Raw genomic sequence first — 21,232 nt, 5'->3', positions numbered from 1 at the left:
ACAATCAACTGCCTTTTTATATCTAGTATCTATTAATATTGTAATTTTTACTTAAATATTATATTAATCTAATATTTTAATAAGACAGTCCACTAGCTCGTTCTTTCATGAAAAATTCCTTGTACAGTTGATTTCCGTTTTACGTGCGTTTTGCTGAGCAAATAGTGATCGCTTGCAGAACGCCTGACAACGCACCAGGGAACCCTAGGATTCCGCGGAACCCAGGTTGAAGACTCCAGCTGTAGAACATATGTAGGAGATATGTACATATCTAGAAGTATTGCAGAGCCGGGTTTGAAATCTAAAAACCCCACTCCGCGTGCGCCTACGTATGTACATAAGGGTCATGTTTGTCTGCACAACGCAAGAACGGACAATTGCAAATTGTTCAAATTTCATATTTCGTTTAATTATTTCACCAGCGAACTTGAAATAAAATTTTGGCGAAAATAAAACAACTTGTGCTTCTTTACTGAATTATTTTTCATTTTTTTCCAAAACGTCTTCAATAATTGCATGTAAACTCGGCTTTTCTTGTAACTGATAGCTTTTACTAACTTGCATTTAAAAGAAACTTCATTTATAGAAAATCTTAGGAAGAGGCATTTCTTCAAATATTTCCATTTTATTCTAATGTATGGGTCCAAAAATTTTAAAGAGAATTAAATTACTTGCTGAAATTCTGACTGAAGAAAATGAAAAATTCTTTCGTGGCTAAAAGGAGAGATTCCTCTGAAGATTTTCATTTCAGGAAGTTAAGGGTCTTTCATTATTCGATGTCCCAAAATAAACTAATAAGTTTCTCCTTAAAAAAAAAAGTGCAATAGGAAGTTATAAAAACATTAAATTATGAACTTACATTTTATTTGTAGCTTCCTCAGTTAAACTCAATTTTAGACTTACATCTTCGTTAAATCTAAATCATACCCAACTCAAGAGGATATGTAGATCCATTGATCCAATTTCTACTTATATTTTAGTCCATATATTATCATATATATATAATATATACTGTTTAATTTGATCATTAATTTCTAACGACCACCTTTTCTGAACAAATTTACTTTTAACAATTTAATTTCTTGCTGCAGTACCCAAATAATATATTAGCAACTATTATCCTATGGCCAAATTTTAAAATAAAACTAAACAATTTAAAATTAAGGAAGAAATTTAAGCTATTCGGTTTATAAAAAAGAAAGAAAGCAAATATACATTTTTTAAATCTTATTTTAAAGTAATTGTATTGATCACAAGAAAAACCAAAAAGTGCGCTGGAACTGTAAAATAATTTTGAATTGCTTTTTTTCTACAACACATCTGAATTACTCAACTAATAATTGAGATAACCAGAGATGAGTTTTGGCTCATTTTAACCTACAAACATTTTAAAGCTATAAATTTTGTCAACATCAGGAACTCTCTTAATGTAACGTGTTTTCATTTTAGTTAAAGCTACTGAAAATAGTTTAAACAAACTAAATCCTAGCTAAATAGGTAATGCATATTAAATGGAAACAAAGCTAATATAATAAACTTAAAAACTTGAACTAATTGATAAAATGTTTTTTTACACTTATAATAAATATTATTACAATATATACAACTAATCCTAGGAATAACATGCAAGCAACATGGCATTAAGTACAACCGATAGGATAATCACAACCGAATCATTATTTTAACATTACACTGAAAACTATTGAAAAATATCAAGATCAACAATAAATACAATTTTGTACTATTTAATTTTTGTCTTCAGAAATACATAAATTGTAGATTTAATTTGATTTGTCTTTTAACACTCCGGTTTTTTTTTTTACATGCTCGCAGTGAACACACTCAGTGAAAAAAAAACACATTCAATTTCAGAAATCATAGTTTGAAAAGCCCTAATGGCTTTGAATGTCGGTGCATGAGAAAAAAAAAGTTTTGAAAGATTCTCCTAGATTAAAAAGATGGACTACGTTACCTAAGTAGTGTTAGCATTAAGGCAATGAAATGGAATTCTCTATCTCATAGAGAAATGAACAAGATAATGTCTTCTTCATTTATTGATACATCTTCTTTTTTTTAATTCAAGTTTTTTCTAGCTATTATGTACATACTTATTTTATTAAGTTTTATAACTTAGTTATTTTTTATTTTATTTTTCAAGAAACATTGACTTAAACAGAGGAACGATGAGCTGAGCAGGTTGGTCTGATTAAAGAATTTAGGTTGGAGAAGGATGAAGTTGCCCACGATACGTTCTTCAAACGTTGTCATTCCACGTTTCTCCACTCTAGCAGCTAGGCAATAATTACAATATAATGTTTTCAGTAAGACCTGGGCAAAAAAATTAAAATAAAATAAACTACTCTATGAGTGGTTTCTTTTGATAAAAGTTCCCAGAGATCATCGCTTATCAGCTAAGGTTATATATACGTGTATATACTTTAAATTACGAGAGTTCACTCGAGCCCCTACAGACCTTCATCAGGCTGAGAAAGGTTCCCACATACGGGTTCCTCTAGACCCAACAGAAATTGAAAACTGTATTAATGGTCAAATTTTTTCATCACTGATGAGCATAGAATATGTTTTCGGTCTCCAGATACCAAAGAATGAGCATGAAAGCCCGGTAAGAGATTTTTAGTGGTTTTTCCAATCTCAAAGGATTAGTTTCCAAGGATGTCCTATTATGATTTAGAGACAGCTTACGGGTGTTCAGATCTTTAAAAGTGTATCTCTGGGAAATCATCTTATTGGATGACACTTTCTTCTTGATCATGATTACGCTAGGTGTGCGGCCAACGAAAAGCCTAAATATAATAGTTTTGAACATATTTGGGAAATGCTTAAAAAGATAATCCAAGATTCATTACCGCAAAGAATCTAAAAGTGTTGGAAAATCTTAGCACGGAATGGACAACATACCATAATCAAACATGCAACTGGCTCATCGCCAGAAGGCTGAAGAAGATGTAAGCCGTTTAATAACAGAGAATTTGGAATTATAAATAAGTATGTATCATTTAAATAATATAGTTTTGAAAACTTTTTTGTTCTGTTTTTTATTTTGATTTTCACTGAGTGTGGTTTCTCTTTTAGCGAAATAAAGCCAATAATCAGTTGAATGTTCCAAATGTCACTGGTACACAGATTTTCATTTGTTTCAAAGAAGGTAAAAGTATCAATATAAAAAGAAGGAAATTCTCATTTTTATGGTCCCTAACATTTTACTAATAGACATCCATGTCAAGCAACCTAACATAACTTGGTTGTGATTCTGGCAAAAGCAGCTTCAAAGAGGAATGACCATTATTCGTTATTAAAATAAAAATTTAAATTGATTTACTCATTATCATTTATTTTTAATCATTTTTTTTGTATCTACTGTAAAAAAAAGTGTCTGCTGCAACCGAGAAAAAATATGCCAAATAAATAGCAGTTATAGAAACATGGGGAAGGAGTTACTGTTACCCAGACATACAGCCAGAAGACAGCTAATTCACCACAGATTGCAGTTAGCTGTATGAGGCTTTATTAACTGCTTTATAAGCAGAAATCGCAACTCTTTCTTACTCAAAGTAAGAAGTACCTGAATACTTTAAAGACTATTTTATTTTAAAATATAGATAGACCTTACGAAGCATTTACTAAAAATGAATCTTAAATAGCGAAATTGAATATTTCAAACAAAACCTTTTAATAGCTAATAACTATACTAGCAGAAATAAATATCTCGAAAACACTAACTTGGACCACTGTCTGAACTTCTTGTTTTCCGTCTTTCGGCCAAAACGTTTCCCTGATGATTTGTCACTTTAAATATTTTTAAACTGATTTTAAATATGAGTATAACATCGCGGTTGATGCCATAAAGAAATTTTTTTTACTGTATGAATTATCATTACATTAATAAACCGACATGATAGTTACTTATCATGTAAAAGTAGATGCCAACAGCGAACTATCCTTCGCTGTAATGCAATAAACAGTTTTCGAGTCACGATGAAAAATCTAAAAAGTTAATTGCCGCGAATCATTTCAAAGAGGTCATCAAACTTTTACTGAATTAAAAAGATGTAAAAAAAAAAAGTCATTAAAAGAGACAATTTTGCGGTCTTTAGAAAATGAAATCTTGAACAAGTATTATACATTCATCTTTATACACTCAATAAATATTTTAACACGCTTGTTTTTATTTCTGAATTTTTATCTATTCTCAGAGGTTGACTTATCAGTTTCATTTAGAGAATTTGATTCCTCCTTCTATGCTTTTGCCTAACTGAGGTAAACCAAGTCTCTGATGATGGTTGAAAGCCAAAACAGGTCATAAATAAGAAAAAAACAAAAGGGTTATGAACGATAAAATCAACGATATTGTTTAGCTATGCAGACTTAACCACAATTTCAAAATATGCACAAAAGGAGACGTTTACAGCAATGGCTTTCGATGCACAACCTTGAAAGCAAAGTTAACGAAGTTATAAGATAGGTTTTTGAAGAGTCACTAGAATAGTTAACTTTTTTTGTTTGACGAACGATTCAAAAACGTGGTTTTTTAGATTTTCCTTTTCCCTTTCATAATTGCTCAGTAGACATTTCAAGTATATTTTCATAACTGAATACATTATTCATAAATAAATTTTCTAAAAAAAAGTCTATGGCTAATAAAAAAAAAAACTCGTAAATTTGCTCCTAAAAATGATTTAACAGCATAAACATGGATAAATTCAAGGCAATAAATTCTGAAATTCCGAGTATTTTTTGCTCTCAATATAGCAATCTTCTTGCTGTGCTGTTCAATAACCAAATTTAACATTTTATAAAGTTGATTTTTTATATATTTATTTTCTTACCATTTCTATTGATTAATTTCTATTTCTATTGTAAGTGTAATTATATTATGTAGGAAGAACGTAATTTATATTTCAATTTAAGGAATCAATTAGTTTTCCAATAAATTTTTATTTATAAATTTATTTTACAAATATGAAGAGGTCAAGTTCAAATTTATTTATTTCATTACTAAAAAAATTGATTTAGTGAAATCTAATAAAAGTTGATGAAGAAATTCAGTCAATCTACGCTAATGTTATTTAATAATGTTTTTAATTATGATTATTATTATTAATTATTGAGAGCGTATTTGATTATTGATTTTTTGCACAAATTTTTGTTCCAAAATACTACTAATTAGTATTTATTTTTAATAGAAGTGGTTTTATTCTAGAATTTCATTACTAGGTCGCAATTTTATAATGTTATTGCCAATTTATCTAAAGTTTTTACTATTTTTTTTTTCGGCGCATCGACTGCTTGGCCATTAAGCGCCTTTTTACTATTAGTTATCATATTAAAGATGTATTTATTTTTGCACTTTTTTCTATTTATGCATAAATTTGCAAGTTTATTGATTATAGATGTCATCACAGTGAGTATGTTGATAACTTTATATTAATATTCTATCTTCTAATTGATGTTTATTATAGTCATTATTATTATTTTACTGAATATAACAATATTTTTTTCTTTTGCTTTTTGGCATTCATTGTTTATTTCTTTTATGCAAACAAATGATTTCTTACATTTCTTGAAATTCAATTCAATTTCAGTAACTTTCTTAATTTGACGAACACTTTTTAATTACATTTGCTGGCACTTAAAATATACAACGATCAAAAAAAACAAATTTTTCAACAACATTACAAATTGTAATTTAAGTAAAAATATTTAGTTAACCCCGGTACGACCATTATATATTTATAAAATATTAAACGTTTAATATTTAGAAATTGTTTAAGTTGTAGAAGACAATTGCTTTTTCGATACCCTTCTTATTAGTTTACGGAAAGAAGAAGTCCATTTTGTGGCTCTGGTAAATGATTTTGTAGGTGTCAAACTGGCTGGATCACATATTTCTGAGGAAAACCCAGAATCTGAAGAGAAAGCATGAGGAGCGTGGGTGCTGGATCTGTCTGAAGGTGGGTACCTAAAAAAAAAAAGTAATAATTTTATTTCAGTAAAAATATCGCCGAAACCAGTTTAGGGGAAAGGATTAGCCCAGTTGGTCGGTGGACTAATCAGGAGAGGTCCCGGCTCCAAATACAGCCGCACTACTCTTGAACAAAAAATCGGATTAATGCGATCGAATTACTTCAATGAAATTTTATACAGTAATTTGATATCCTGGGACTCTTATATAATCTCTTGTAATCTGGAAAATTTAAATTCTTTCAACAGGTGCAATTCAATTTAATATACTTTAAACTCTTTTAACGGATTAAAGCCATTTATGGTAAAAAAAATTGTAAAGTTTTGGAAAATTTAAATTTGGCTGGTTAAGAATCGAACCACGGATTTCATTAACAATCTTGTTCCTTTTAATTAGTGGAATGCACCACTTTTATATAAGGGGCACATTTTATTTATATACATAATTTAATTATAATAAAAATATAAAACTATATAAATATGATCAAGTTTTGCATGGTTTACCTTGGCTCAACATCCGTATCACTGTCTGATGAGCATTCATCTATGTAGGACATATGAGGCCTTGATAAGGAAAGGTGGGAGAGCCTTAGTGAAAGGTCTGGTGTACCTCCAGGACTACTGCAGTCTTCTTCGTCTTCATTTCGTGTGCTTTCATGGCGATTAACGGCATCTTGCCTCAGACCTTTGTTCCGTTTCTCGTTACCCATTCCTCCATGGAAACATGACAACAGCTTAGCACCTCTCCTAGTTTTTTTTTTGGATAATACGATTAATTTAAAAAAAAAAAACATATATAACCACAGTAGAATAAAGGACTTCTTAGTACAAGAGTGAAAAATGGGAATATCAGTATATGAGTTACAGGTATTATTATATATTTTGAAAAATAGATTCCAAAAGATTATCAGAAAACTGTGTGAAATAATTTTTCCTACATTAATTTTGTCAATAAATCCATTATTACAGATGGATGCAAAGATGTCGTTACTGCACAGAAACAGCTTCAAGCGCCGATAATGTTTGTATGTCCAACATTTGCCTGCGTTAATGCAACTTCACAAAATAAAAAAAAAAACAGAAAATTCCTTTTAACGATTTATTTTGCAAAAATTCTAAGTGTGCAGAAAATTAATTTCCCTAAATTAAGTCAAGCGACTTTACGCCGCAGAGTTTTAATTCCGAACTCTGTTAGAGATAATGGGCAAAGGTATCTTACTAAACGAAATTGGTAGTGATGTAGAAATATTGAATAGATAAAACAGGATTCACTAAGAAAATGCAAATAAGTGAAATAGAAAAAAAGTAAATCTATAATGAGTTGCAAAATCGGTTTAAAAAACTAATGATATAACATATCATGTGAAGATACAAAAGGGTGTGAAGCAAATAACATTAGACTTAGACCTCTTCTGGCTCCCCTGGGTTTAAGTGAAGAACAATAATGGGTTATAGTGAGCTAGCTTTGGCCTGGAGATACGTAAATCCAAGTATAGTATCCACCGTTACTTTTTCAAGCCTACCTCTGGTAGCACGTATGTTATAAGGCTGAGATATTCCCGTCCGTTTCCCTACAGTAGAACTAGAAATAATAGAAAACATTGGAAGGAATTAGCTCAGTGGCAGTTCGCTGTACTCGCACGCCAAGGGTCAAGGGTTGATGAGCTGATTTACCTCGGTGCTTCTGCATCTTACTTGCAACATACAGTCGCCTGAAACGAGAAAACTTGAATGCAATGTACTGAGATGAAGGCCCAGAGTTCAACTTTTTCAAATGTTGGTGTCTTAATTTAATTTAAAAAAAAAAAAAAATGCAGACCATCAAACTGGAATTGGATGGGAAACCAAGTTACAACATTGCTCTGTCACGACCATGTTCCAAGTACTCTGAACAAACTTATACGTATTAAAGAGTGTAGAAGGATTGAAATATTCACTTGTTCTAGAATCTCAGCGCCCCTGTGGGTATACCAGCCACACAAAACAAATAACACTCACCACCAATGCACACACTATAAACGAAGTATATAAGTGAATGCATTAAGAAACCATTTACGAGGTGTGTTCAAAAAGTAACGGGAATTTTCGTTTTTTGAAAAAAATATTTATTTATTCATCTACATTAATATTGTCGCCTTCAAAGTAGTCCCCTTCGCATACAGTACACTTGTGCCAGCGCTTTTTCCAATCCTCGAAACACTTCTGAAACTCGATCTTTGTGATAGCTTTCAGCTCTTTCAGCGATTCGCTTTTAATGTCATCTATGCTTGTAAAACGACGGCCTTTTAATGTTCTCTTTATGTTTGGAAATAGAAAAAAGTCACATGGAGCCATGTCTGGCGAATATGGAGGCTGGGGCATCGTTAAAGTTTTGTTTTTGGCCAAAAATTCACGAACAAGCAATGAAGTGTGAGCAGGTGCATTATCGTGGTGCAAAATCCATGAATTGTTTTGCCACAAATCCGGGCGTTTTTTTCGGATTGCTTCACGCAAACGGCGTTGAACTTGTAGGTAGTACTCCTTATTGATTGTTTGACCTTGTGGCAAGAATTCATGATGCACTATGCCATTAAAATCGAAGAACACAGTGAGCATAACCTTCACATTCGACCGCACTTGTCGAGCCTTTTTCGGTCTTGGCGATCCAGAATGCCTCCACTGGGACGATTGAGCCTTAGTTTCGACATCATATCCGTAAACCCATGTTTCGTCACCTGTTATAACACGTTTCAGTAGATCCGCATCGTTGTCGACTTCATTGAGTGACTCTTGAGCAACTTCCATTCTCCGCTGTTTTTGTTCGAAATTCAACAATTTTGGAACAAATTTTGCTGCCACACGTTTCATACCCAAAACATCCGAAAAAATTTCATGGCATGAGCCAATTGATATGGCAACATCATCAGCGACTTCTCTGATTGTGATTCGGCGATCGTTCATAACCATTTCTTTCACTTTTTTCACGTTTTCATCGGTTGTTGATGTGCTTGGACGTCCAGGTCGTTCGTCATCTTCAACGTTTTCGCGGCCATCTTGGAAACGCTTATACCACTCGTAAATCCTTGTTTTACTCATAGCAGACTCACCATATGCCTTTATTAACATTTCACACACTTTATTTCATTTTTTACGCAAAATTTAATACAAATTCTTTGATCCATTTTTTTTAACAAACAAAAATCGCCAAGCTCGAAAAACACGTCTAACCTTAACGGCTGCCACTTAAGAAGTAAACAATGAATATTACTGAAAATTTTATCGTACTTCAGGGGCATGTGTACCAACATAATAAAAAAAAAAATTTTACAATCAGACTCTCCAAACCCGCGAAATTTAAAAATTCCCGTTACTTTTTGAACACACCTCGTACATTGTAAAATTATTTGTTTTTTCATCAAGTTTATAGAGTTATTCCTTATTTCCTTAGATGAATCCTATCCTGACATATCAGACAACAGAATAGAAGGTGACTTGGACAAATCTCTTCCTTCCAGGAACTCTCTAGGCTACGTCTTCATAACAGTGAATGGCATCATAGAAGAAAAGTGCTTCCAATTTACCAACTTCCTCAATTTGCGCTCTAATCTTTCAGGAATTTTTAATCTTCTAAATTTTCTCATTCCTACTTTTAGAAGTTGGGCTGCCACTGTAAATGTTCTTACTCTGATTCCAAAAAATATATGTGCCTACTTTAGTAGACCTCGAGTAAACCAGGTGCATGAGCGTATTAGGAATATACATACATATTTAGACTGACTTTTATTAACATAGTTATTGTCAAAAACTTACACATTATTATAATCACCAAAGGTTGCTCTTGTGTAAGCACAGACTGAACATTTCCTTCTTCGACATGATGCCAAATGTTTCATACCTTTCTTTAATTGGCTATTTAATGTAGCACTTTGTTTAGCCACTAGTTTCAAATCATTCACCTGAAACAATTTAAAATAAAAACAGTTAAAATAAAAACTCAAATCTAATTTCTTGTAAATTAAAGCAAATCTATCTTTAGAAATTCATATTCAGTTTCATAATATTCGGAAGCTTACTTCTTCACAATAATTTAATAAATTTCCTTAAAATAAAAAGGGTTTAAAAATTAATGATTGAACAATGGTACTTGATGTTACACTCGTATTTCTGTACTTGAATTATATAATTTGTTACATTTAGGACTTTCTGTAGCTAAATTATTACTTACTTCAATGTTATCGTTTTTATCAATCTCGTTCAACTCTTTTCTTATGCCTCATTCAATTTTTAGATTGAACATTTTAGCTTTACCAGAATACTTCTGTGATGAAATAGCCATTGCAACTTAGAAATTTTGTTAAGACATGCGCACGGAATAACTTGAATTTAAGCTGTACCATCTTCCTGCAAGGGCCGTTTTGGTGGTTATGTGTGTGGTTTGAAAGTGGGAGATTCCAAGTTTGGGTCCCGCCGATTTTAGTTTTTCTTTTCTTTTTTATTAGGAAGGCACAACCACGATACCTAATTTGGTAGTTTGACTTGGTTTGAAAGAACAGGCGATTACCTTTACTACTATGAATAAAATGTCCAATAAATAAACTAATTTTAAAATATTCGTAATTTATCAAATTCGAAAGACTATTCTCAAGAGTGGCTTTGGGCTGGAACTTCTCAAACTACTACCAGGTGTTCGCAAAAAAAAAATCACTAGTAAGCGTTTCTACTTGTGCAGAAACACACCTCATAGCAGCCATTCCATAACACCCAAATATACTCTCAGCAACTTTTGCAGACGACGGTACAGCAGTATAATAAGCACGTTCCGACATAACAACAGCCTTCACACAATCTGCAACAAGTCCTGTAATCACCTACCACCTGGGCTAAACTACGGAAAGTTATAACTGGACGCTACCAAATCAGTACAAATGACGGTTGAACTAAAGAAGTTCTTCTACAGCTGTATTCTTAACTTAAAAACAATAACTAGTACTGTTGCTTCAAACGAACACTTACAAAACAAACGCCGAAGAAACTGTAACGGCGATTTGAAGATTGGAAAGACTGAAAACATTCATAGAAAGGTGAACAGTAATTTCACCTTCTCAAAAACGAAATTAAAATTGACAATTAACGATGCGTAACAGAAAGTAATGAACAAAGATGTCTACCAATTTCATTCATGGAAATGATTAAAGCTCAATTTTATGTGAAAGATTTATGAAGAAACGCATTCACTTACACAGTTCTTCAGAAGCAAAAGGACCATTCACTCATACAGTTCTTAAGCTTAAAACAGTGCGAGTCACTAAAATTTATATCATAATCATAAATAGTTCTATAAAAATACATAAAAATAAAAAGTAGAAATATCACCTCTTTTTCCAATCCTGCAAGGTTTCTATTGAATCGGCGACCATAATTTTTAATTTCAATGTCTCTTAAAGCATCTTTCAAACGTGCATTCTGAAAATTGTTATTATTTACTTTTAACATTGTATTTTGATTAAAATAAGCAATATAATTTATTTGCAAAATTGTTAAAAAGTTCGTAACAACGAAAAAAAAAAAGAAGGAAAAAGCGAGAATAGAAGCCATGTAAGAGCTGCAATGCAATCAGAGATTAAAAATAGCTTATTTACAAAGATTGCTCTTAGCAAGTGATTAGAGATGCAAAATTAGCAATTTGTTTTTGTATTCTTATATTCAAGGCAAAATTACTGACTGCCAGAGTAATAACGTCAGCCTTCAAAATTAAATTTAATAATACAAACTCTTAATTTACCTTCATAAACACATTCTTAAAACATAAAGAAGATGCTGAATGCAAAGCGAATAAAGCTTGAATTATTTACTTTGCTGTAAAAAGCTACACAGAGTTGCGTTCATTAAACAATGGCAAAGGGCTTTCTAATACTAAAAAGGAGAAGGTTTTCTTTCATTCCTTTTTGAGGGAAAACAGAAGAACAACAAATACAGATTTGGATACTTAACAACCCAATGGATCATTAGAGGAGAAATAATATAAAAGGAATTTCGTACCACAGACAGACGATAAACATAGCATAAATACGCCCTCACCAACTCCGGCTATGCTTTGATTCCAGCGTAACCTCCAAAAACTTCAGCCTTTATAAATAAAGTAATAACGAAGGTTTTATCGTTTAGGTTAAAAGGTGATTGGGAGACCTAATCAAAAATGGTGGACAAATAACAGCATCAGATATTTATTACACCAGATGTACAGAATAATTTGATTTTACGTTTAATTTGTTCTATTAAAAAAAATGAAGAAATATGAAATATTTTTCTTGAAAGGAGAATAGACAGTTCGCTGATTCTGCATTTCAGTTCTTTTTTAAAAGCAATAAAAATAAAACTAGTCTATAACAATAAACTGTGCTAATTTTAAAATATACAATAAAATTAACATTCAATTACTAATGTTACAAGGTTAAGCGCGCATAAAATAGAGCTAAAAGCATAATAACTTTAAACTATTAACTTTTTAATTGAGATATGAAAGAAATGTTTTGATTTAGACGATTCCTAAAATCGTTTATTTGATCCGACAGATAAGCCTTTTCCCTTTATTCCTGACCAGTTTCGGATTTTTCTAGAAAATAAAGTTAGAAGCCACACTTAGTGGTTAAAAGCAATGGATAAAGAAGAATACTGGAGGCCAATGCTTGTGCAGGGCTGTAGGGCCGAGGTATAGGTATTGTATTTATAAGATTCCACCACTGCAGATCCAACAAATACTCATTAAGTATTTGCATGATATAATTTTGAGGTCTGTATGCACACTTATCCTACTAAAAAACATTTTTTCTATGATTAACCCAGATTCGGAGTTTAATTCAATATCAGTGAGCATTCTTCTTTTTAATCTACATGTTCCATAGTATATCTTAAATCTAATAAATTAAAAATATTTCATTTGAACTTAAAATAAAATATAATATACAATATTATTACAATATAATATTATAATTAATACTTTGGGATACGTATGTACGAGTATAATATCAGCTATAGTAGTAACTTGTTACACCGCCACTTAAATCTTAAATAAAGTATTACTCCAGCTGAAAGGTAAACAAGAGCTTCACCAAAACTAAATAAATGTATTGTGAGAAGAATAAAATAATATTAATACAATGAAAACGACAAATATTAATAAATAAATTTTCAAACTTGCAGTAATTCAGCTAAAGAGCTAAAACGAATTCAATTAAATATTAGATTAACAAAAGTATTAAAATTGAACCTGTACATTAAGGCAATTTTACATTTATTAGAATTGTTTTAAGAAGCAAGGTTGCAGTTATACTATTCATAGTTTTTTTTTTTTTTTTTTTTTTTTTTTTTTTTTTTTTTTTTTTTTTTTTTTTTGCGGGGGGGAAAAATGCCAAAGGCACCTTCCGACGATCTGTCGGGTGTGTGGGGCTCAACCCACTAAAAAACCCCCTCCCCTTCAGGCGTAAATATCCATCCCGGAACCGCCAAACAGCATTACTTCGGGATGGCGCCTCGTTACTTGGCTTTCCTTCTTTTTATTGCTCTTCCACCTTACCTACAATAATTCGAGGTCCTTCTTTTTCCTTATTAATATTTTTTTAGCAATGGAAGATACTTTTGCCCAGGCTTCCTCGTCTTCCAGCATCCTCCGACGATGCTGTCCGGAGCTATCGGACCGGTGACTTCCTGCAAGCTTCTTCTTTCTTGTACCCATCGTGTACACTCAAAAAAGGTGTGCAGGGCGTCATCCGAGTCCGAGTCCCCGTAAATACACGCCCCAGACGGCCTTTTCCCTATTTTTTTAAGGAATCCTGCGAAATACCCGTGGCCGGTAAGGAATTGTGTGAGGTAATAATCCACCTCCCCATGTTTCCTTTCCGCCCAGATCACCGGGTCAACAATCAATTTTGCCGTCCATCGCCCATGGCGGTCATTGGCCCAGCAGGCTCTCCAATCTTGTGCCAGCCGAGCAGTCGCTCTCTTTTTGGCGTCGGTACTACCTAGAGACTCCCTCAACAGGTAGGTCCTTCTTCTGGCCATTGCCACCAAGTCAATGGGGGGAACACCTGCTATTACCAGGGCCGCCGACCTCGAAACCGTCCTGTAAGCACTGATAATTCTCAGTGCCCCTTTTCTTTGGACTGCCGCCAGCCACTTCTTATGTTTTCCTTTTTTTAAGGCTTCCGCCCAAATTTCGCTGCCATATAGCATGGCAGCATTTGCCGCGGACATCAGGAGCCGTCTCTTGCTAGGCAAAGGTCCTCCAACGTTTCCCATTAGCCTGCTTAGTGCCGATGTGGTTTTTTCAGCTTTAAGAGATACATGTTTTAAATGTTCCCCAAAAGTTAGTTTTGTATCTAGGAATACTCCTAGATATTTTAACGCGCTCTTGGTTCCCATTGCAACCCCTCCCACTTGCATCTGGATTCTGGTATCAATGTGCCGTCTTGTAATGAGGAGGACTTCCGTCTTTTGTGATGCCAATTCCATACCATGATCCTCTAACCAGGATTGTGTACGGCGCATTACCTGGTTAAGCCTTAGTTGAGCATCATCTATGTCTCTAGCCGAGATAACAGCTACAATGTCGTCCGCATATCCAACTAGAAAGGTGTCATTTGGCATTTCCATACGCAAAATTCCATCATAAGCCACATTCCAGAGGTCTGGGCCAAGGATCGAACCCTGCGCAGCTCCGCCCGTAATCTCCAGCTGTCGGATACCCTCAGTCGTTTCGTACTGAAGCTGCCTATCGCTCAGGTAGCTATCCATCATCCTAAGCAAATATCCGGGCACCTGGAAATCCTTCTCCAGGGCTCTCAACATATCTGACCACCTAGCTGAGTTGAAAGCGTTTTTCACATCCAATGTTGCCAAGAGTACGATCTTTCTCGAGTAGTGACTACCATGTATTGCCGCGTTGGTTGCTTTCATGACCTCTTCAACTGCCCCGATTGTGGAACTATTCATACAGTGACTCCCATTAATATTGGGACACCTTTTACAAAATGATTTAAAAGGAAAATGAAAACAACATACAAAAGTTTGGGATTTTTTTAAAAAAAATTTACATTAGCAACATCTGTACAAATTATAATATATAAGTATAAATCGATGAAATTCCAAACTAAACTGTTAGGTAGTACTTTTTGAAAAAGTGTGAAATAAGGCTCTCAAAAATATTGGGCCACCAGAAGTGCTAGAGTTTAAATGTTCAATATTTAAAATCTCCTTCTATTTAATAATTGGTTGGTAATAATTTAATAATTGCTTTTTGACTTACAATAGCCCTCAAACGATCAGGCATAGGTGAAACAAGTTTTTGGTTAATTCAGGTGGTGTTTTTTTCCCATTCTTCCAGGAAACATCGTTTTAATTCATTTTTGTTAGATATTATTCGTTTTTCTTAAAGCACTGGCTAAATATTGCCATAAATGTTCAATGGGATTAAGATCTGGTGACTGCGGAGAGGTTTGGAATACTTTTGGGCAATTGTATAACAGTCACTGACGTATCACCCAAGCCGTAGGTTTGGGGTCGTTATCTTGGTAGAATTTAGAAGACCCTAAAATACCAAATGTTTGGGCACTTTTTTCAAATTATATTTTAATATATTACTATAAACCATTTTGTGCATCATTCCATCAATAAACACTAATTCTCCAAATCCTGATGCGGACATCCAGCCCCAAACCAGAACTGACCCACCTCCACCCGGAGGTGCAGCTTTAAAACCCCTTTAAAGTTGGCTGTAAATTCTTCTTTTCGAGTTCAGCATTCGCTTTCCTCCAGACCATATCCCTTCCATCTGGCTGGTAAACATTAAATTTTGATTCATCGCTAGAGTATATCATTCCAAAAGTCACTATTTACATTGGAATATTTTTCGGCAAATTTCACTCTCTTAACACGATTTATCTTACTGACAAAAGGATTCTTCCAGGCTACTCTACCATGATAGTCGAGTTTTCTTAGCACTCTCCGAACTGTTTCTGCTCTTTTTTTGCTCTCTGAACATGTCAAAAATTTCACATAGAAGTTTTGGAGCACTAAGTCGGTGATCTTTTTTAATTCTTTTAATATATAACGCTGCTCTCTCTCAGAGAGCAGTTGAGGACGGCCTTTTTGTGAGGTTGAAACAATTCTTTTTTCTTTTTGGTAACGCTGAATGATGTTCCACGCAGTAGATGTTTTAGGTCCGATCAGTTTTTCCGTCTCTCTAACACTTTTTATTGTCTTTGTGCAAAGAAATTATAATATTTCTTTGTTCAATCGTTGTATTTGTATTTTTGCGCGACATTTACACCTGGCTTGATTTATATAAACTAATTTAATTATTAATTTCATATTGAATATATGCTTAAGGTATATATTTACAAATTGTATAAATATTCGGGCAAAACCTTGGACAAACTATAAATTATAATAGTGTCCCAATACTTATGAGAGGTAGAATTTGCTCTTATTATTATATATATTTTTTTTAATCTACCAAAACATTTTTATGTACTTATTTAAATAGTTTTTATTTAATTAATAGTAATTATAAAATGAAATGAATTTATAAAAATTTGAATAAATGGGTGCCACTTTTAATTTTCGTCAATTTTGAACTTCTGTATGTACTGTCCCAATATTAATGGGAGTCACTGTATATTCATATTCCCAGACAGAGAAATCTGTTGTATAAAATGCTGATTAATCATACAAACGAGATATAGCGTGCAAAAATTAATTCATGCAAAAAAAAAGAGAAGGTTATGTCATACAAAACACTAATGGTTAATAAATAGATTATAATAATAGTGTTCAGTAGTTTATTCCATATAATTAAAACATGCACTATAATTATTAAGAATACAATATATACGTATGTGATCTGATTTTTTTTTAGTAGTTCACAGATAAACTGCTATTCCTAGATGTTTATGGTAAAAGATTTTATTTTGAGCCGATAATTTTGATTTAATATGCTGTAGTCCAAATTGAATCCACAAAATCAGGGTTTTTGTTTGATTTACAAAAAACAGTAAAATTTGTTAGTATTAATAAAATTTGAAGTAAAACAGTAACAAGACTTTCTGCACAACTATAAGAGTTAAATTCTTTTTCAAACTTTCTTCGAAGTAAAAAACTTGTTTAAAGTTTAATTTATAAGCTTTTACTTTTATATGTTGATTGTAAAAGTTACACTTAGTTTTAAGGGTTAGTATATTCTTTAGTGTTTAATGTTGTTTTCTCGAAGAAGTCATATATTAAATTAAACCATTTTAATTCGAACATTTTTTAGGAGAAATGGATTATTTTCTTAAAAGATGTAAGGGTTTATATCGCTGTCAGTTGGGCAGAAATTACTTGACATCTTTTTTTTCCCCCAATTTGAATTTTTTTAAAATTATTAAAGTAATAGTTACAGAAAAAGAATTCCGAATAGGGCTATCCTTTTTTTTTTATATATTTTGAAGTTTATGCTTAAGGTCGATGGCCACAGGAACAACTCAAAATTTTTGTTTAACAAAAAACTTCTTTTTTTTTTCTATTTTCCATTTATTTCTACAGATCTTTTAGAAACTTTACTAACATTTTTGACGTTTGGGTCTTTTTTCACAATCTTAACATCAATTCTAGTTTAGTTTAACTGATCAGGTATACCAAGCGTAACTATATCTAGCTATATAAATGTGTCTAACATCTCTAAAAGCTCAGAGTTGACCTCCGCTTCGATTTTATTTTTATTTTTTGTTAAAGGTAACCTTTCTTAAAACTTTTCTTGTTTGGCTGTTTTCACATCATTGTAATGAAGAAAAGAATGAATAATTTAAGACAGAAACCGAACGAACCAGTAATAATAAATTATTTTTAAGCAGCAGAAAGTACACAAAATAAGTTTGTGTACGAGAATGTAAGAAGAAATTAGTAAATAAAAAGAAATAAGAAAAAATAAAGTGTCGCTCTCTTATTTTGGACTTCAAAAGATATTCAACGTTTCATAAAATTTAAATGAATCAAATTTGAATGATTCGGATCAATGTAATGAAGTTCAAGAAGAGAAAGAGAAATAAGTTTCAAAGTAGTAAACATTACGGACAACTCAGATCTTTCAGAGAGAAACATTTTATTGCATTTACAATACGAGGGTCGTTTGAAAAGTCCGTGCAAAGTCAGAGAGATAGCACCACTGGCGCGTATCGAGGTTATGTTTAGTTAGTAGCATCTCTTGGAAGAACACACACCAAGTTTCAGCCAGATCGGTCTATTTCTTTGTGTTTGGCATTCGTTTGAATCGAGGAAGTCGAGTGATTTTCAAAAAATGGACGAAAAAGAATTTCGTGTGTTCATTAAACACTACTTTATGAAAGGCAAAACGCCTCAGGAGACTAAAGAGAAGCTTGATAAACATTATGGTGACTCTGCACCTTCGATTAGAACAGTTTATAAGTGGTTTCAAAATTTTCGGAGTGGCCATATGGGCACAAGTGACGCTGAACGTTCTGTACGCCCTGTTGAGGTTACTACTCCAGAAATCATTGATAAAATCCATGATGATATGGTGATGGATGACAGAAGAGTGAAGGTGCGTGAGATTGCTAGTGCTGTGGGGACTTTAAGTGATTTTCAAAAAATGGACGAAAAAGAATTTTATGTGTTGATTAAACACTACTTTATGAAAGGCAAAACGCCTCAGGAGACTAAAGAGAAGCTTGATAAACATTATGGTGACTCTGCACCTTCGATTAGAACAGTTTATAAGTGGTTTAAAAAATTTTCGGAGTGGCCATATGGGCACAAGTGACGCTGAACGTTCTGTACGCCCTGTTGAGGTTACTACTCCAGAAATCATTGATAAAATCCATGATGATATGGTGATGGATGACAGAAGAGTGAAGGTGCGTGAGATTGCTAGTGCTGTGGGGACTTTAAGTGATTTTCAAAAAATGGACGAAAAAGAATTTTATGTGTTGATTAAACACTACTTTATGAAAGGCAAAACGCCTCAGGAGACTAAAGAGAAGCTTGATAAACATTATGGTGACTCTGCACCTTCGATTAGAACAGTTTATAAGTGGTTTCAAAATTTTCGGAGTGGCCATATGGGCACAAGTGACGCTGAACATTCTGGACGCCCTGTTGAGGTTACTACTCCAGAAATCATTGATAAAATCCATGATATGGTGATGGATGACAGAAGAGTGAAGGTGCGTGAGATTGCTAGTGCTGTGGGCATCTCGAATGAACGGGTATATAATATTTTGCATCAACATTTGGACATGACAAAGCTATCCGCAAGATGGGTGCCGCGATTGCTCACGCTTGACCAAAAACGAAATCGTGTGAAGTGTTGCAAGGACGGTTTGAAGCTGTTCCAGAAGAATCCGCAGGACTTTAAGCGTCGTTTCGTCACTGTCGATGAAACATGGATACATCACTACACTCCTGAGACCAAAGAACAATCTAAACAATGGGTTACCAAGGGGGAATCTGCGCCAAAAAAGGCGAAGACCGTTCCTTCGGCCGGAAAGATAATGGCGACTGTCTTTTGGGATTCGCAAGGAATAATCCTCATCGGCTATCTGGAAAAGGGTAATACTATTACAGGTGCATATTATTCATCGTTATTGGACCGTTTGAAAACCGAGCTGCAAGAAAAACGCCCACGATTGGCCCACAAAAAAGTCCTTTTCCATCACGACAACGCACCAGCTCACACCTCAGCAGTTGTGGTCGCAAAATTAATGGAAATAGGGTTCCAATTCGTTTCACATCCCCCCTATTCTCCAGACTTGGCTCCCTCGGACTACTATTTGTTCCCCAATATGAAGAAATGGCTGGCGGGAAAAATATTTTATTCAAACGAGGAGGTGATTGCAGAAACGAATGGCTATTTATCAGACTTGGACAAATCCTATTATTCGGAAGGGATCAACAAACTAGAGCAGCGTTGGACGAAGTGTATAAGCCTAAAAGGAGACTATGTTGAAAAATAAAAAAGGTTTACCCCAAAAAATTAAGTAGTTTTTATTTTTGCACGGACTTTTCAAACGACCCTCGTACAAGAGGTGTTGGTCAACTATATTGACTAGCTCAGATAATAGTTTAGCTAAAGATAACTTGGTGTTAATACAACAAATGTAAAAATTTCAACAACGATGTTAAATAAGTTCTGAATTTAAAATTTATAAATTATTAAAAGTGGTCTTTAAAAAGATGTAATATTTGAAAGAAAACAAAAAAGTTTGTTAGCTTACAAATTGCCAGATTTTAGAACTGTTTTTGAATGGGCCCGAAGGGAACCGAGCTCTCACGAAGAAGAGTTTAAGTTCTTAGATTAGTTGCCGAGCTAAAAAAATTTACTTCTTTTTTATTTTTTTTTTCTAAATTGACTTCAATTATTGTTAAACTATTTTATTCTTCATTTTATGCAGATAATTTTTGTAATAATATGATAATAATTTTGTAGAATGACCAGGAAAAGTGCTACTTCGCCAAAATTTTACTTACAAGTCCAACACATTAATTTTGTTGACTATTCAGTTATGTATGTAAAGTTATTAACATTAAGTTACGTGAAATATGTACAAATTGTGCATTTAAACAATAACATTTATTTTCCAAAGCACAATGATGTGTTTTCACCAAAAAGAGTATAATATACCTCCTTCTCAAGTGAATCCTTTTCCGCAACTATAGCGGTTACTTGTCGAACTACGTCATTGCGAGCTCGCTCTAAACGCCTGCGAGTTGCTTCAGATTCATCCGCTTGCAGCTTCAGCTGCAAGAGAAGAATATGCACTCAATTGAGCTGTATTTACCCTGAATGATCACTGCGAAGTTCCATATTTTAAACTAACAAAAAATTATTAAATATTCTAAAAAAAATAAATATCTTAGAGATAAATATTTTGTAAATGAGGAAATCAATTCATTTAATTGGCGAAATGCCTTAAATAATTTCATTCTGAATCAATGGTGACAGCTTTTTTGACACAGACTGAATTCGGGGTTAGCACAATACTTAAAACTTCTGTGTGTTGAAAATGTTTTCTCTTGTTGATGTTTTAAACAATAAAACGTCTAAAGGTTCTCGCTTGGTGGTAGTCTTTGAACCAGTTTAAATGCCAATGCCAATTTAATCTGACTGTATACTTACAGATAGCCTCAGAAAACATCTCAGCATGACCTACAGTGAGAAGGTGCAGACGACCAGGGCCGGATTTAGATAAAAAGAGGTCCTAGGCTATTCCACTTATGAGGC

The 21,232-nt window shown here is 33.3% G+C and overlaps 1 protein-coding gene across 5 annotated transcripts in view; it reads right to left on the bottom strand.

The window, feature by feature from the left end:
• Window positions 1-847: 847 nt before the first annotated feature.
• LOC141449514 (uncharacterized) overlaps window positions 848-21,232 on the bottom strand; it is a 195,413-nt gene continuing 175,028 nt past the window's right edge. For 3 of the 5 annotated variants that reach the window (XM_074119032.1, XM_074119033.1, XM_074119034.1), the window contains exons 6-10: window positions 20,633-20,749; window positions 11,335-11,424; window positions 9,772-9,917; window positions 6,487-6,729; window positions 848-5,980 (exon numbers count right to left, since the gene is read on the bottom strand). In XM_074119032.1, the coding sequence (XP_073975133.1) occupies window positions 5,788-5,980; window positions 6,487-6,729; window positions 9,772-9,917; window positions 11,335-11,424; window positions 20,633-20,749 (789 nt within the window). In that variant the 3' untranslated portion in view covers window positions 848-5,787. The remainder of the gene's footprint in view (window positions 5,981-6,486; window positions 6,730-9,771; window positions 9,918-11,334; window positions 11,425-20,632; window positions 20,750-21,232) is intronic. The other 2 variants (XM_074119035.1, XM_074119036.1) reach the window with 2 other exon arrangements.

This window comes from Rhodnius prolixus, unplaced genomic scaffold, assembly GCF_049639745.1.
Source record: "Rhodnius prolixus isolate KJV_2025 unplaced genomic scaffold, Rpr scaffold_2, whole genome shotgun sequence".
Lineage (NCBI taxonomy): Eukaryota > Metazoa > Arthropoda > Insecta > Hemiptera > Reduviidae > Rhodnius > Rhodnius prolixus.
Note: the sequence above shows the minus strand (reverse complement) of the source record. Positions and strands in the feature narration are given on the sequence as shown.